This window comes from Lutjanus erythropterus, chromosome 6 (assembly GCF_056507025.1).
Source record: "Lutjanus erythropterus isolate fLutEry1 chromosome 6, fLutEry1.hap2, whole genome shotgun sequence".
Taxonomy (NCBI): Eukaryota; Metazoa; Chordata; class Actinopteri; order Lutjaniformes; family Lutjanidae; genus Lutjanus; species Lutjanus erythropterus.
This window is the reverse complement of record NC_139322.1, coordinates 19,002,826-19,017,554: the sequence shown is the minus strand read 5'-3', so window position 1 is coordinate 19,017,554 and position 14,729 is coordinate 19,002,826. Positions and strand designations below refer to the sequence as shown.

At 39.8% G+C, this 14,729-nt stretch overlaps 1 protein-coding gene across 3 annotated transcripts in view; it reads left to right on the top strand.

Moving 5' to 3' along the window:
• arhgef25a (Rho guanine nucleotide exchange factor (GEF) 25a) overlaps positions 1-13,190 on the top strand; it is a 69,457-nt gene extending 56,267 nt beyond the window's left edge. For 2 of the 3 annotated variants that reach the window (XM_084721001.1, XM_084721004.1), the window contains 12 exons: positions 98-164; positions 535-638; positions 1,853-1,922; positions 3,390-3,479; positions 5,131-5,223; positions 5,695-5,745; positions 6,696-6,773; positions 6,903-7,094; positions 7,332-7,512; positions 8,612-8,841; positions 9,027-9,152; positions 11,258-13,190. In XM_084721001.1, the coding sequence (XP_084577127.1) occupies positions 98-164; positions 535-638; positions 1,853-1,922; positions 3,390-3,479; positions 5,131-5,223; positions 5,695-5,745; positions 6,696-6,773; positions 6,903-7,094; positions 7,332-7,512; positions 8,612-8,841; positions 9,027-9,152; positions 11,258-11,383 (1,408 nt within the window). In that variant the 3' untranslated portion in view covers positions 11,384-13,190. The remainder of the gene's footprint in view (positions 1-97; positions 165-534; positions 639-1,852; positions 1,923-3,389; positions 3,480-5,130; positions 5,224-5,694; positions 5,746-6,695; positions 6,774-6,902; positions 7,095-7,331; positions 7,513-8,611; positions 8,842-9,026; positions 9,153-11,257) is intronic. The other variant, XM_084721002.1, reaches the window with a different exon arrangement.
• Positions 13,191-14,729: the final 1,539 nt, after the last annotated feature.

Sequence of the window (14,729 nt, the reverse complement as noted above, 5' to 3'; positions counted from 1 at the left end):
ATCTGGGACCTGTGAAACAAAGTTTAGTAAGATTTTTGCAGTGTGCAAAATAAACTTTAACTCTAACAGTAATCCTCCCTCATTTGTATCTTTACAGGTATGTACTGAAGGAGCTTATTGAGACAGAGAAGCACTATGTGGCAGACCTGGGGCTCATAGTGGAGGTAAAGCTCACAGTCCGCCAGCTAAGAACACACAATCTGCACTGACGGAGAGGAGAGAACTTAGTCATCCACCCAGTCTGTCAGAGAGAGAGCTCTAAATCCTTATCATCACAATTCCTGCACTTTCCTCCACACTCTGGTCTGCTTCCACCCCACCGTCTGCGGTCTTAAGCAGATTTTGTGAATTATTAGCTTGAAGAGTATTATGTTGCAAGGGGATCCATCTCTCAGTGCCTTAAATAGCTGCAGATATTTTGGTTCAGAGAAGAAGAATTCTTGCCATCTGAAAGTTAATAAAAGCTCATTAATAGCTGGTGTGTGGTTGTTGTAGGTGTGAACAGACGTCAGCAGCTCTGTCATTTTGTTGCAGGGCTACATGGGAACAATGAATTCCAAAAGTGTACCGGAGGACATGAAGGGAAAAGACAAGATTGTTTTTGGGAACATTCACCAAATATTTGACTGGCATAAAGAGTAAGTCCCTGATTTTAAAAATACTCACTATTTTAAATATACTTAAACTTCTGTGGACTTCTTCCCAAAAGGTTTATTTCTCTCAACTTTTGTTTCTAAATTCTCATTTCCAGGCATTAATCTTCATTAGACTTTTTTTTTGAGTTTCTGAATCAAACTCAAACTTAAGTTTTGAAATAAACTAGGTTTTCTGACCTATAATCTTTTGTTGATAGAATTTACTTCCCTGTTTGAGAGGAAAAACTTGAATTTTTGAGTTTTAGACACCCAAATTGATTTTTTGGGTGCTTGAAAAATAAGTGGTTACAATTGAAAACATAAAATTAGTAACCATTATTTACTTCCACTTCAGTGAGTTTACTATTTTTTTTATTATTTTTTGAAAGACATTTTGGGGTCTCCAAAACTAAAAGATTCAAGTTTATCTAAAGAAGAAAACTAAGCAATCAGGCTAAAAACTCAGAAATCTGTTGAAGTAAGCTGCCTCTAAATGTTGTGTTTTCTCAACTTTTTCGTTTTTGTAGTTTATCATTTTTTGATGGCAAAATCATGACCCTCCCTACTCTGCCTCTGACTGGCTAGTACTCATTGCCTTTGTTGGTTGGGTTGGTTAGAGTAAGATATAAAGAGTGATTGGTTAGGGTTAGGCTAAGAATATCAGGGCAAGCCAATCAGCAGCAGAGTGTGGCAGGTCATGACCTTGCCCTCCTGGGCAAAAAATGTGGTATCCGTAGCACTATGTGAAATAGACATAGTTAAGTGCCTAATAAATGTCTTTTGACAATATGAAACTGCTGATTTTAGAGCCTTTTGTTGTGATCAGTCCAAGGCACATCTGTGCAGTAATCATGCTGTATAATTAGCATTTGTGAACAAAGTTTGAGAGAAATAAACCTTTTATGAGCGCAGAAGAAATCTTAGATCTTTTGCTTAAACTCATGAAAAATGAGAGCAAAAAAAAAAGAGTGTTTATATTTTTGTTGAGTGTACATTTGATTTCCATATGTGGAAAATTGTATGTTTGCTCCAGTTGCATTCAAAGTGAAAGACAAACAGTGATTTGCAGAGTATTGTGTTTGTGGCTGAGCGGAGGACAAAGGAACAATAGGTCAGGAGACAAATCTGACCTTCCGTTTTGGGGACGATTGTGCTCGTGTGTGTGTGTGTGTGTGTGTGTGTGTGTGTGTGTGTGTGTGCGTGTTTTCTCTCTGTAGCTACTTCCTGGGAGAGCTGGAGAAGTGTTTGGCAGAGCCAGAGAGGCTGGCTCAGCTCTTCATTAAGCATGTGAGTATGACTACCGTGTGGGCACGCACAGAAAGACACACATACACACACACACACACACACACACACACACACGTCAGTGGAAGTGTCTGGGTCTGCTTCCTTGTGCTGTTTGGTGTGAGGGTAAACAGAGCTAAGAAAACACGCAGAGCTCCTGTTTATCCTATACCGTACCTCTCTCCTCCTCTCCCAGCTGCCAGCGGCTCTCCTTCCACTTCCCTGTTACTGATACGTCTCAGTCCAGGCGGTGTTTTTACAACAGCGCACACGGCAAAATGCTCACATACACACGAACGACACACTGGCCCGTTTCCAGTCTGGGCTGGACCAGTCAGGAAACACCAGGGAAAAAACAGCCAGAAAAAACAACAAGAATAAGATGAAGAATAACAAACCCTCAGCTCAGCCTCTTTGATATGAAGGCTTTTTCCACACAAAACGGCAACCTACATATCTTGACTGAAGAATGAAGCAAAGTCACTGTTAAGTATATTGTTCTTAGAATAGAATACAGCCTGAGCTGGTATAGGGTCACAGGGCTTATACAGGGAGCAAAATTAGATTTATGTATATTAGTTAAGTGGTGGCACATGCAGACTGGGCAGGCATGATGGGTAATTTGACCAACTCGGCTTTGATTCTTGCCTGAAGATGATTGAGTTAAATGTGTCTCTCTTTTGCTATATTCACTCTCTCTGTCTGTGGCTCTTTAAACAATTCAATAAGGCTCGGCCCACTGGATAATCAACTTAAAAAGCCTGTGGGGGAATAAAGAAACTTGTAACTAAATCTAAGCATGGTGTCAAACTGTGAAAACAAGCAGACTGGGAACATGGTTCTAATGAAAAGCAGAATCTGCTTTGAAACGAGGGGTGTGTCACCGACATGCAGCATGTGTGCTCGCTCACACACATGTAGCACATAAACAGATGTAAACATGCAGCCACGCTGCTCATCCTGAATGCTGGTGGACAGATGCATGCAGATGTCTTCTCTGCAGTGCTACATGACGTCCATACTCAGGTGGAGCAGCTCGCTGGTCTCTAGGTTACAGAGCCACACAGCCTGTTGCTAGGTACAGTCGTACATCGGCAGGCTCTAAAAGGGTCTGGTTACACTGAGGGTAACCTGGGTAAATTATACATAACCTGTTGCTCATCTCTATGTAACTGCATTAGGGCTCACAGGACCGCCACATCTGCACTCCCATGCCAATTAGTCACAGAAGAGTAGGCGCTAACCAGACAGACTTGGCTTCAAAGGACCCGCACCCTGTGACTAATCATTATTGCTCTGCTCCCTAAAGCAACCAGAGACACTGCACGTTGATTTAGGTTGTTTTTGCTCACTTTCAGGGGCATATTCGTTTATTTCTAATGCAATTAAAGATACATTTTCTCCTAGTGAGGCTCTTTTTCACTTTGAGGCTAATTTGTATTTTATTTGTTTGTTTGTTTTGTGATCCAGGAGAGGCGTCTTCATATGTATGTTGTATACTGTCAGAACAAGCCCAAGTCAGAACATATCGTCTCAGAGTACATCGAGACTTATTTTGAGGTGAGCACTGCTTAAAGTTATAATATGTAACATTTCTGCATTAAAATGTATAAAAACGCTGGACACGTTATGTGTTTTGTTGACATATGTGCTTAAATTATCCCAAATGTTTCCAACAATGGTAAATCTGTAATTTATCCAAGGCAATGGTGATTGTTAACAGTGAAGAAAACAACTCCCATGATCTCATGCTACCTCACTATGTCATCAGATACGTAGTTTGTTATTGTTGTTGTAATGTGAGAAAGACCCCTAGTGGCAGAAGTTGTATGTTGAGCATTTAACATAACTTTTTTTTTAAAAGCCAAATACCTTTTTCCCATTAATTGATCAATAGAAACCAAGAAATTTGTGAAAAATTACCTTCAAATGTTCCATCAAAGGTCATATCTAAATGCCAGTAAATTCCTGATATGTGAGGAATTTTTAGGATTTATATTTAATAGATAACTTAAAGCTGTGATATTTAACATTTTTGCATTAAAATGTCTAAAAACACTAGACCTGTGTTCTATATTTTGTTGAGTTATATACTTACATTATCCCAAATGTTTCCAACAACATTCATGCATAGTGAAATCCATAATTTCTTCAAAATAATGGTGTATTTCCTGCTAGGCGTTCCTAGCTAGTTGCTATACCTTCTTGGAAATCAGTGCATACACTGGATCCATCAGAGAGTGAGGAAGGCAGTCAGCAAATGTGATTAAACTTAATGTGAATAAAACTTCATATTAACTCATCCATAAACATGATTTCCGTCTGAGTCATGTCTGAGAGGTAGATAGATTAGATTTTAAACAATTCCAGTAATCCCACGCTACTTCACGATGTCATTGAAATATGTCTTTTGTTATTGTTTTGATTTGAGAGAGAGACCCCTAGTGGCAGAATTTTGACATTGTGTGTTTAAGTGAAAGTCTAAAAGTATTGGCCACAAAATGTTGGAAATGATGGAGATGGAGCTCATTTTAACCACCATGCTTAAAACACATTTTTTGTTCAATAATTTTCATCTGAATTTCAGATAGCTGTAATGGAGTAAAAAGTACAATATTAAATGTGAAATGTAGTGGAATAGAAGTGTAAAGTAACTTAAAATGGAAATACTCAAGTAAAATAGAAGTATATCAAAATTGTACTGAAGTACAATAGTTGAGTAAATGTTTCTACCATTGCACTTAACACATAAAATTTTTTTACACATAAAAATGTCCCTCAAAAGTTCTTCAGTCTGATAGTAAAATCTGCAAATTGCCTGCTTTGTCTGACAGAAGTCCAAAAACTATTACAAACTGAAAACCATTTTTTTTTTAATTAATTGACTTATTATTCAGAACAAACACTTGCATAACCATGTTCACTAGTCACCTGCCGCTCAGGCCTGTAGTTAAGTTGCAATTTAGTGTGCGTGAATGTCTTACTATTCCTGTACAATATATTATACATGGCCCTGTGGGTGCCTTTCAGCTGCCATTTATTATTCACATTATAATCTGCCCCTGTTCATTGACAGTAAACACAACACAAACAGTATAATCCCTGTGATACATTGTCTTAGAGGGATTGTATTGGCCATTAACTGCTCTGTTTTGTGCCGTGGTTGTCGTGTTGACTGGTGTCATGTTGTTGTGTCCATTTTCGCTGTCAGGAGTTGCGGCAGCAGCTGGGCCACAGGCTGCAGCTCAACGATCTGCTCATCAAACCCGTCCAGAGGATCATGAAGTACCAGCTGCTGCTCAAGGTGAAAAAGCAGAACACTGCTGTGCTGTTGATCACACCTATACACACACACACATGCACAAACACACAGTGGTGTTCACTGTGAAGCTGTCTGACACACAGCAGGGTCCGTCACAGGGTTGTAAACATGCAAGCACGCACGCACACAAACACACACACACACACACACATCCCTCTGTGTTGAAACACTGACGACACACCGGGCACATTGTCTATTCAGGCTACTTTCCAACCAGAGAGGAAGAAACAAATTACATAATGAGACTCCATTCTTACTAAAAGATTTAAACAATCATATGTTAAAGTCTTTGAAGATGATCATAAAATGACATCCCTGGAATAAAAGTCTGCCCTCTGGCATTCAAATGAAAGGTGGGTTCAGCCCCCATAAATACTCCTCCAGATGTCCTCACCTTACTCTGAGCAGTAAACCTGGAATGCTCTGGTGACCATGCTGTGTTTATTTGAGCAGGACTTCCTGAAGTATTACACCAAAGCTGGGATGGACACAGAGGAGTTGGAGGTTGGTATCCTGATTCATACATATAAAGCTTCAAGGTTTTTTTTGTGTGTGCTTTTTAATATTATTCTTTATAGGCAGATGCTATTTGCACTCAGGTTTGTAGCCAGTATAGCTATTTACACCCTGATGTATGTAGCCTAGTATGGCTGAGACAAGCACCATGGTGTCTTTAGCCAACCGTGCTATTTGCACCTGTGGTGTAAATAACCAACTGGCTATTTAAAGGAAATTTTCTGTGTGATTTCTATTAGTATTCTTAATAAGCAGATGCTATTTGCACCCAGGTTGGAATAGCCAGTGTGGCTATTTGTACCTGGGTGTATGTAGGCAGAGACAAGCACCCAAGTGTCCATAGCCAGCCATGTTAAACTAAACTAAACTTAACCAAGTTGTTTTGTTTCATAACCTGACCAAGTACTGACTAAACCTAACCAAGCAGTTTTGTGACTGAAAATTGATCTAAATAGCCAATTGGGATATTTAAAAACCATGATCTTTCCCTAAACCTAACCAAATGGTTTTGTTACTTAAACTTAACTGTGACTGAAAACTAGAAATATTAACAAAAAGGCAGATGCTATTTGCACCTGGGGTGGAAAAGCTAAACCTAACCAAGTAGATTAGTTTCATGACCTAACGAAGTAGTTTTGTTGCCTAAACCTAACCAAACTGTGACGGAAAACTGAAAATAATAAAACGACAGATGCCAATGCGGTTATTTACACCTGGATGTATGTAGCCTAGCATGGCAGAGACAAGAACCTAGGTGCTATTTGCACCCAGCGTGTAAATAGTCAGTGGCCATTATCAACAGTAAATTTGTAGCTCTTTATAGTTAATATAAGAGGGTTGGGTGTGAAAAGGGGTATAGCTGTTGTGTTCTTATTTTTACCCAGGTACAAATAGACACTCTGTTCTTAATAACAATGTTACTTTTGTCTTTTAAACAGAAAGCAGTAGAAGTGATGTGCTTTGTGCCAAAACGCTGCAATGACATGATGAATGTGGGCAGACTACAAGGCTTTGAGGTACATCTCAGGAATTTAGACCATCCCTCACAGTCTTCAAAACATTTCTCATGCCAACTATTCAGCCCGTAAAAACCACACCGTAACCACTTCCTCGGTTTGTTGTGTTTATCTTCGCTGTGGTACCAGGGGAAGATCACAGCCCAGGGCAAACTGCTCCAGCAAGACACCTTCACTGTTACCGAGCAGGACAGTAGCTTCCTCTCCCGGGCCAAGGAAAGACGGGTCTTCCTTTTTGAGCAGCTGGTCATCTTCAGTGAGCCAATCGACAGGAAGAAGGGATTCTCACTCCCTGGATACATCTTTAAGAACAGCATCAAGGTGATTGAACTTTAATATTTTAGCAAAATAAAATGCCAAAATATAAGAAAGTGCATTTTTCCTCCCAGGTTATGAGTTACACAACAGATCCTCACTAATTCTTGCTTAAATCAGCACATGTTACATAATCCCACGGCAGGGATTTTTTAGAGGCTTGCATGTGTTAGTGAAGTATTTAACAAGCAGCTCAGCACGCTGGACTCCTCACAGATGCGAATCAGATGTTATATGTTCCAGGTGAGCTGCCTGGGGGTGGAGCCCAGCATGGACGGTGATGATGCCCGCTTTGTACTGACATCACGCAACTCCGATGGGAGTGTTGTGCGCTTCCAGTTGCAGGCTTCCTCCCCCGACATCTGCAGGGCCTGGGTCAATGATGTTGTTCAGATCTTGGAATCCCAGCGTAACTTCCTCAATGGTAAGTCCCAGCTGAGCTCTGAAGAAGACACCACATCCCCCCAGTCGATAAATCATGTTTGTGCTTGGCATATTTTCCATTTATTGACTCTGGTGTCAGCTCACATGCAGTGTAAGCAGCTGAATCAGTGTGAGTCGAGAAATGGTGAAAATAGGCTTCTTTACTTTTAGATCTCTTTTATTAGGCCTGTTGATGTGCAACATTTACTGAATTCTTTGTGCAACACAGACAGAACAGAAACACTTTACTTTAACTCCCTTATGTAGTATTTATAAGCAGTATCTCTGTATGAAGGGACTATTACATACTATTGTGTAGCTGTAAGTAGATATAAGTGTGAATGTTTTTTTAGCCACTACAACTCCTTTTGTGGGCATCCATAAATGGAGGTTGGTGTATGAATAGAACAAATTCTATGAAGACCTCATCTATAGTGTGTTATAGGGACATTCATAGTGTGTAATAATACATTCATAATGCTTTATGACAACACCCAATCAACCATCATAAAACCTACCTATATACTATATATACTTATGTACTATACCTTACGTACCTGTATCTTTACCTATATCTATATTCTATACATATACATATACATACCACTACGCAGACCTTCATATATATATATATATATATATATATATATAAATATATGTATATATATATATACCTATGTATGCTTCATCATAATGTTTCATAGTTGTTGATATGTAAAGTGTAATACTATGATGGGTTATTTCTGAATAACAGACCGCTGTTATGAATGCAATTTGGATCATAGACTGAAGGTGTAACAAAATTAACTTTTAATCAACAAAATCATTCTTAAATTGATGTTTTGGGTTGATTTATATATAGTAGTAGCTGTGGAAGAAGCAGGATAATGTACCGTGAGTATGTAATTCTCACTAAATAAAGCCCTGCACCACCCTGTCTGGGTTTAGTGTGCAATAATAGCCCACTCTCTGTACTATATCCTTTACTTATGTAGTGCTTATAAATACTAAATGGGGGAAGAAGAGTTAAAGTAAGTTGTTACTTAAGAATCAGGCGTAGAGCTTTATAAAAACTGTCTCTCTTCCTGTGTGTCTTGCAGCCTTACAGTCACCTATTGAGTACCAGCGGCGAGAGAGCAAGTCTAATAGTCTGGGCCGCAGCATGAGGCCCCCTCTGTCTGCTGCCAGTGCCCTCCGGCCCCACTCCTCTGCCTCTATTGACCGTCATAAGCTGCCATCCCTTCACTCTCACAACACCTCCCTGCCTGCGCTCTACCTGCCCAGCCAAGGCCAGGGCCAAGGACCCAGCGAGATGTACTCACTGCGGGACGTATGTCTTCTTTAGCTATCTCTTTCTCTGCAACTCAAACACAGTATTTCTATTTATGAGAAACCTGAGACGCTGCCAGGCCTGCTTATCTCTTCAGCTTTTTTGGACTGTTGCACAAATGGAACAATAAAAACAGCAAATGGTGTTGTGTGCATGAGTGACCTACCTGTTGTTTGCATCTGCAGCCCACTGTGGTCCAGCCATGCCCTGCTGACTCCCACACTGTTTCTCCGTCACATGTCCAACTGGGCTTCACTGATCAGCCAAACTGTCAAGCTGTGTCAAATGGGCTGTACACACAAAGTGCACAGGTAGTGTATATCTGCATGCATTTAGAGACAAAGCTGTCTGGTATTACATTTAACCTGTCATTATTTAGCACTTAGCTGAACATTGTGCTCCTGGGTTGTCTAGCAGTCATTATTCAACACCAGCACTGGAGAAATTAATGACAAAACAAGCCACAGGAAGCTAACCACAGGGGAAATAATGGGCCATTGTACAATGTCTAACAATAATTCCAATGTGCTCATTAATGTTAATTAAAAGATGAAAGACTTTGTAAATTGTAACCATTTATTTAGACACATACAGTGAAGGGATTTACTGAGTCAAAAGAAGAGTTATTTCTCCCCCTATTGGAGGAAAAAAGAATCAGTAAAAACCAGGATGTTCTAAAGGAAATGATTGCAATGTTACTGGCAGTGCTTGTGTTACTTCTCTGAGTACAAAGGAGGGAAGTTCCTCAAACATTTGCAAAAAATATAACATTTTCCAAAATTTCAAGCCTGTCTGCTCTTACTTTGAAGTTTTATCCGTCTGGCACGTCAACAATGGGAGCATCCTGTTGTTGGGCTTTACATTGCCATTAGTGAGTCTCCTTCTGTCATCAGTGGGCTGTTGTCCTCAGATTGACTGTGTGTGGACAGGCCAGCAGTTGTTAGTCTCCACCTCTCTCTCTGTTTACTCAGACTTGACAGGCCTGGTATAGAACAAACAGGAAACAGGCCGAGCCAGACGAGGAAATCAGAGAGAGATGCCTATCAAAGGCAGATAATCGTTTCCCATACTTATGCTGAGCTGAATAGATGGAACTTGGACCAGTGCAGTTTTAGACTCAGGCAGTTACGGAAAACTCCTGCTATACTAATTTTCCATCAAATGTGAAAAAACATGAGTTACAAGAATTACACCTTCTACATGATTGTAATTTACAGTATTTAGAAAGGAAAACTCCTGTATACAACTTACTGAGTAGGACATGCTAAACATCTTGAAGTCAAATCAAATTTTATTATATATATTCATTATTTATATTTATGAAGAGAGCCACAGAGGAGGAATCCTCCTCTCAGGATGGACACATGTGCAATAGATGTTGCATGTACAGAACAGAGCAGCAAAATCTCATTAAATACAGAATTCGATAACAACATTTCTGATGCATAAATTTGCAAAATATATTCACAGAATGTTGATCAAGAAGTACAGCTTCAGGTGTCACTAGCTGGACCTGAACTGTGTGACCTCCTCTCCACCATAGAGACCTGCGGGAGGACAGAACACAAAATCACATTAACTACACATTTTGATAACTACATTTAAATTACTACAGTTAAATTACAAAATTATATCTCTAGAAAGGTGGATAATTTATCTTATTGCTGTCTCTCTACACCACTAAATGTGAAGGGTGAGTGCCAGCGAACTTAGTGGCTCATCTCTCCCAGGGGCCCAGATCACCTGTGGAGAGACAGAATATTTTGATGTCACAGAAAATAACTTCAATCATGTGTTTCAGTAAGCCTATAGGGTTCAATTCGGTTGAATTCATAAATCCAAAGTGCCTCCCTTCTTTAGAGCTGGTTAATCAAATTACTCCGTCTTGGACGTCATCACAGTCTTGTTGGAAGTAGGACCCATGGTTTTTCGTCCACGTTTCCATTTCTAATGGCAGCCTTATACTGATCTCAGTTGGAGATCGTTTTTGGCTTCCATACATTAAGTCACATGGACATTTCAAAACAGAAATGCGTAGAGAGGCAATAATGAATTCTTCTCTTCTTCTTTCATAAGTGTATTTGAACAGTGAGCACATTTTCCACATTTATGATTTCCATGCACTTCTTGGGAAAGCCAATTAGTTTGCACTGGTTCCTTCTACAGAGAACTGATAACAATACTTCTGACACTTACTGTAAAAATAAATAAATAAATAAAATGTATATTTCTGTTCAGTTAATGGGAAAATATTAGTAAATTCCATTAAACTCCTGTATGAGAAACAAAAGAAGCAGAAATGTTTGCCCTTGTTCAGTATTAAGTTAAAAGTAAATTGTTATTTCTAGGTATGTGAGTGCAGTACGTGGAAGTACCAGTAATATAACTGTGTGATGAATGTTCCCTCTCTCCCCAGCAGAGAGCAGGAGAGGGCTGTCGAAGGGGTCAATCTACTGATGCTGGGAGCCAGGTTTCGTTGTCGGGCCCCTCAGCCGGACGACGCCCCAGCAACCTGGCTCAGCTAGACGAGGACGACCTATGAACTCTGACACTGTGTGTTTCTTGGGTCAGGAGGACAGCAGCTAACGCCAGAGCTGTGGAGACAAGAAGACTTGTCGACTGTCTATTAATGCCAGTCTGGATCCTCACGTGGTTCAGTCATGATTTCTGGAGGATAATGAAGGAATCTGAGGGAACATATGAAGGAATTATGCGCTGCAACTATAAAACAACTTTGCTCCTGTTTTTAGAGAGCCATTCAATGTGAGGTGACAAGCCTCGGCCACCTTGAGTGTACAGGAACAACACCCAGTGTGATGTTACTGGGATGAAAACGCTCAGTGGACACTCAGTGTTAGGACAATTTCTGCTTTTTACCTTTTTGAGAGTTTGTATACCATAAACGTCTCTCTTTCAAAGGGCAAGGGGAATTTGTTTGATGAAGAAATATCCATTCCTAATTGGGGCGGTCACTGGAGTTACATGTGTGCCTGAATGTGTGTTTATGCAACCATGTGTGGATGTGTTTGAGTGAATGAGAGTGTGCAAGGAAGGAGTGTGCTCTCTGGTAATTCTGAAGCCCCATTGTGAAGATAAGTACAGCTACATTAACAAATTTTGTCATTCCCCTGCTGACAACTGAGTTTGCTGTTTGGGTCGATAAGAATGGGAAAAGCAGAACACTTGATGTGAACATGCCACAAAGACTTGACTCACTCGAATTTCAACTGAAAGTGAAGAACTTTCTTTCTTTGCCACAGTGTTGAGAGCTCCTGTGTGCTCTCTTATTCTGTTTGACCAGCCCTCTATTTGATCTGGACAAAAAAGGCATGATGGAGCCCCCTGGAGGTTCTCTGTGGGTATGACGTCACTTCAGAATACATTTTGCTCTTTGGGCAACTCCAGAGGAGTTGTTATATTTAGTAGGTGCATTCATTCAAAAGGGACTGCTGTGCTGACCCGAAGTGTTGCATGCAACATCTCCTTGGTGACTTTTACAATCATTGACACGATGCTACTTTACACAGATCTTTCTTTCCAGGTCAAAGAGGGGTGCTTAAAAGTGCATTGGTTTAAACTAATACGAATTGTTTTATTAGTCCACTGTTGTCATGTCAAGGCTGTGCACCATTTCTATAATCTCTGTTAGCTTTTGCCCTCATGGACTTAATACTGTACAGTGCATACCATAAAGGCAATTATACATGTTCACTTGTAAGATGAAGAGTGACCCTGGTATGCCAAGAAATGTTACACTCAAGTTGGTTAAAATGAAGTATAATATGTTGCTGGATAAACAGAGTGATGCTGATGAATCTGCATGCTCCCTCTTCCTCAGACAACAGTGCCAAAAACAGCAGCTCACCACTCAAATACTCGTATAGTTCAGTTTGCCACTATTCTCACAAAACAAACATAGATATCTGTGTTTGACAAAAGTGACATTAAGTCAATATCAGGTCAGTTCTTCTTTGTGGCCAATAGAGGTCCCCACAAGGCTTTCACTTCCACTTTAGATGGATCATACAGCTGCACCAAAGATCAATAGGCCTCATATTTCACTGATCACAATGAAGCAAAAGCTGCTCGATAATCTGTCCAAACCACAGTAAGTAAAATTAGAGGTGAGACGCTGGGTGAGTGAAACCATCTCACAAAATCCATCTGCAGTTAATGTGAACTGTTTTCACGGGAAATACTGATCAGGCAGTTTAGCATTAAGGTAAAGTAATACCACTACAGAGAACCAAAAGCAGAAAGGACATGAAACCAAGAGGGTTGGTTAATGCCATGTTTGACTGAGTAGAAACTGTTGTATCATATCGAATAAAACGTGTCTTTTTGAAAACGAGTGCAGTGTTTGTGTTTCTCTGCATATTTCTTGATTGGCTTGGTTAAAAAAAAAACAAAAAACGATAGACTTATTTCAGTCACACTACATTTGAAGGGGTATAGATTGTCATTACACTGTCATAAGTATGCCAGGACAATGCAAATGAAAGTTTATGATGTCTTTGTTTTGATATCTTGACACTAATCTACAGAAAATATCCTGTTATAAACATGCCATAGCAAGTATAATTCTGAAACTATTTAGCTCTGTGTGTTAACATTACATTAAATTGTATGTGGTTGGTTTTGGCTGGTAATTGTGTCATGAATATTTTCTTTGACCTCAACTACAATGATACATCTAGAACGTATCATGAAAATGTCATTAAGTGTTATTAAACTGTCAAATGTCTTTATAAATGTGTCAAGAATAATTCCATTGACCTCAAAAATGTCACCCTCATGTCTTCTGCCCTGTTGAATTTTATACACTGTAAGTGCTTTCTAACTACTTACAGTGATTAATGTCACCTTTATGCATCACAGTGTGCTCATAGCTTGTTGATTTAACTATAATATTGCCACTAAAATTAATTTCTTATAATTATTAAACTTAAGGAAACTATTTAGCTTTATGTGTTACGATTACATTAAACTGTCAATAATTTTTGGTTTTGACAATGGCTGTAATAAGACCATTATAAGTGTGTCATGAATATTTTCCTTGATCTCAACTACAGCAAAAAATTTTGGACTTGTCATAAAGGTGTCATTAAGTATTATTGCACTGTCATGTGTCATATGACACAACGGTGTCAAGAGTAATTCCCTTCACCACAACTAAAGTGGTATACTTATGTTGTTTATAAGAGGTCAGGTTTTCATAAGAAAAAAAATCTCAAGCAATGTCAATTCTGCACTAAAAATGTTGGCCGAATAACAGTGACAAAGGTCATAAACATTCATACCACCACTTCAAGGTCATGATTATGATGGTGTCATGTCAGTCTTACGCACACCCCGCCAGATGAAGTATTACCCTCATTTCTTCTGTAGTGTAGAATTGTATATACTGTTACTGCTTTGTAACTACTTACAAAGATGAATGTCATCTTTATGCAGCCTCACAATGTGCTCATTCCTAATTAATTTAACTAATGGTGCATCTAACGTATTATTTTGTGATAAACCCCTCGGAGGTCCTCAGACTCCTCTTTTGGGATCCCCTGATGAAGACAAAGGCAAAGCATTTTGCTTTGCTCCGGCATCCCCCTTGGAGAAAGTTCAAACAGGATTAAAAACAAAGAGAAGAAACCCCTGGATGAGCAGACATCTGGTTGGCTGGCCTCTGAATAAAGCCCCATTCTGGGCAGTAAAGCAGGGCCGATCGTAACACGGCTGTGATATATGGAGGCCTGGGACGGAGGGGGGGCGAAAGGGGGGTATTAACTTTCACAAGGGTGCAAAATCAAAGGGAGTTCCTGTCACCACTGAGGGGGTCTCAACAACAGGGGTCCCATTCACAGGGAATTCCTCTCCAGTGCCCTCTGTTGCAT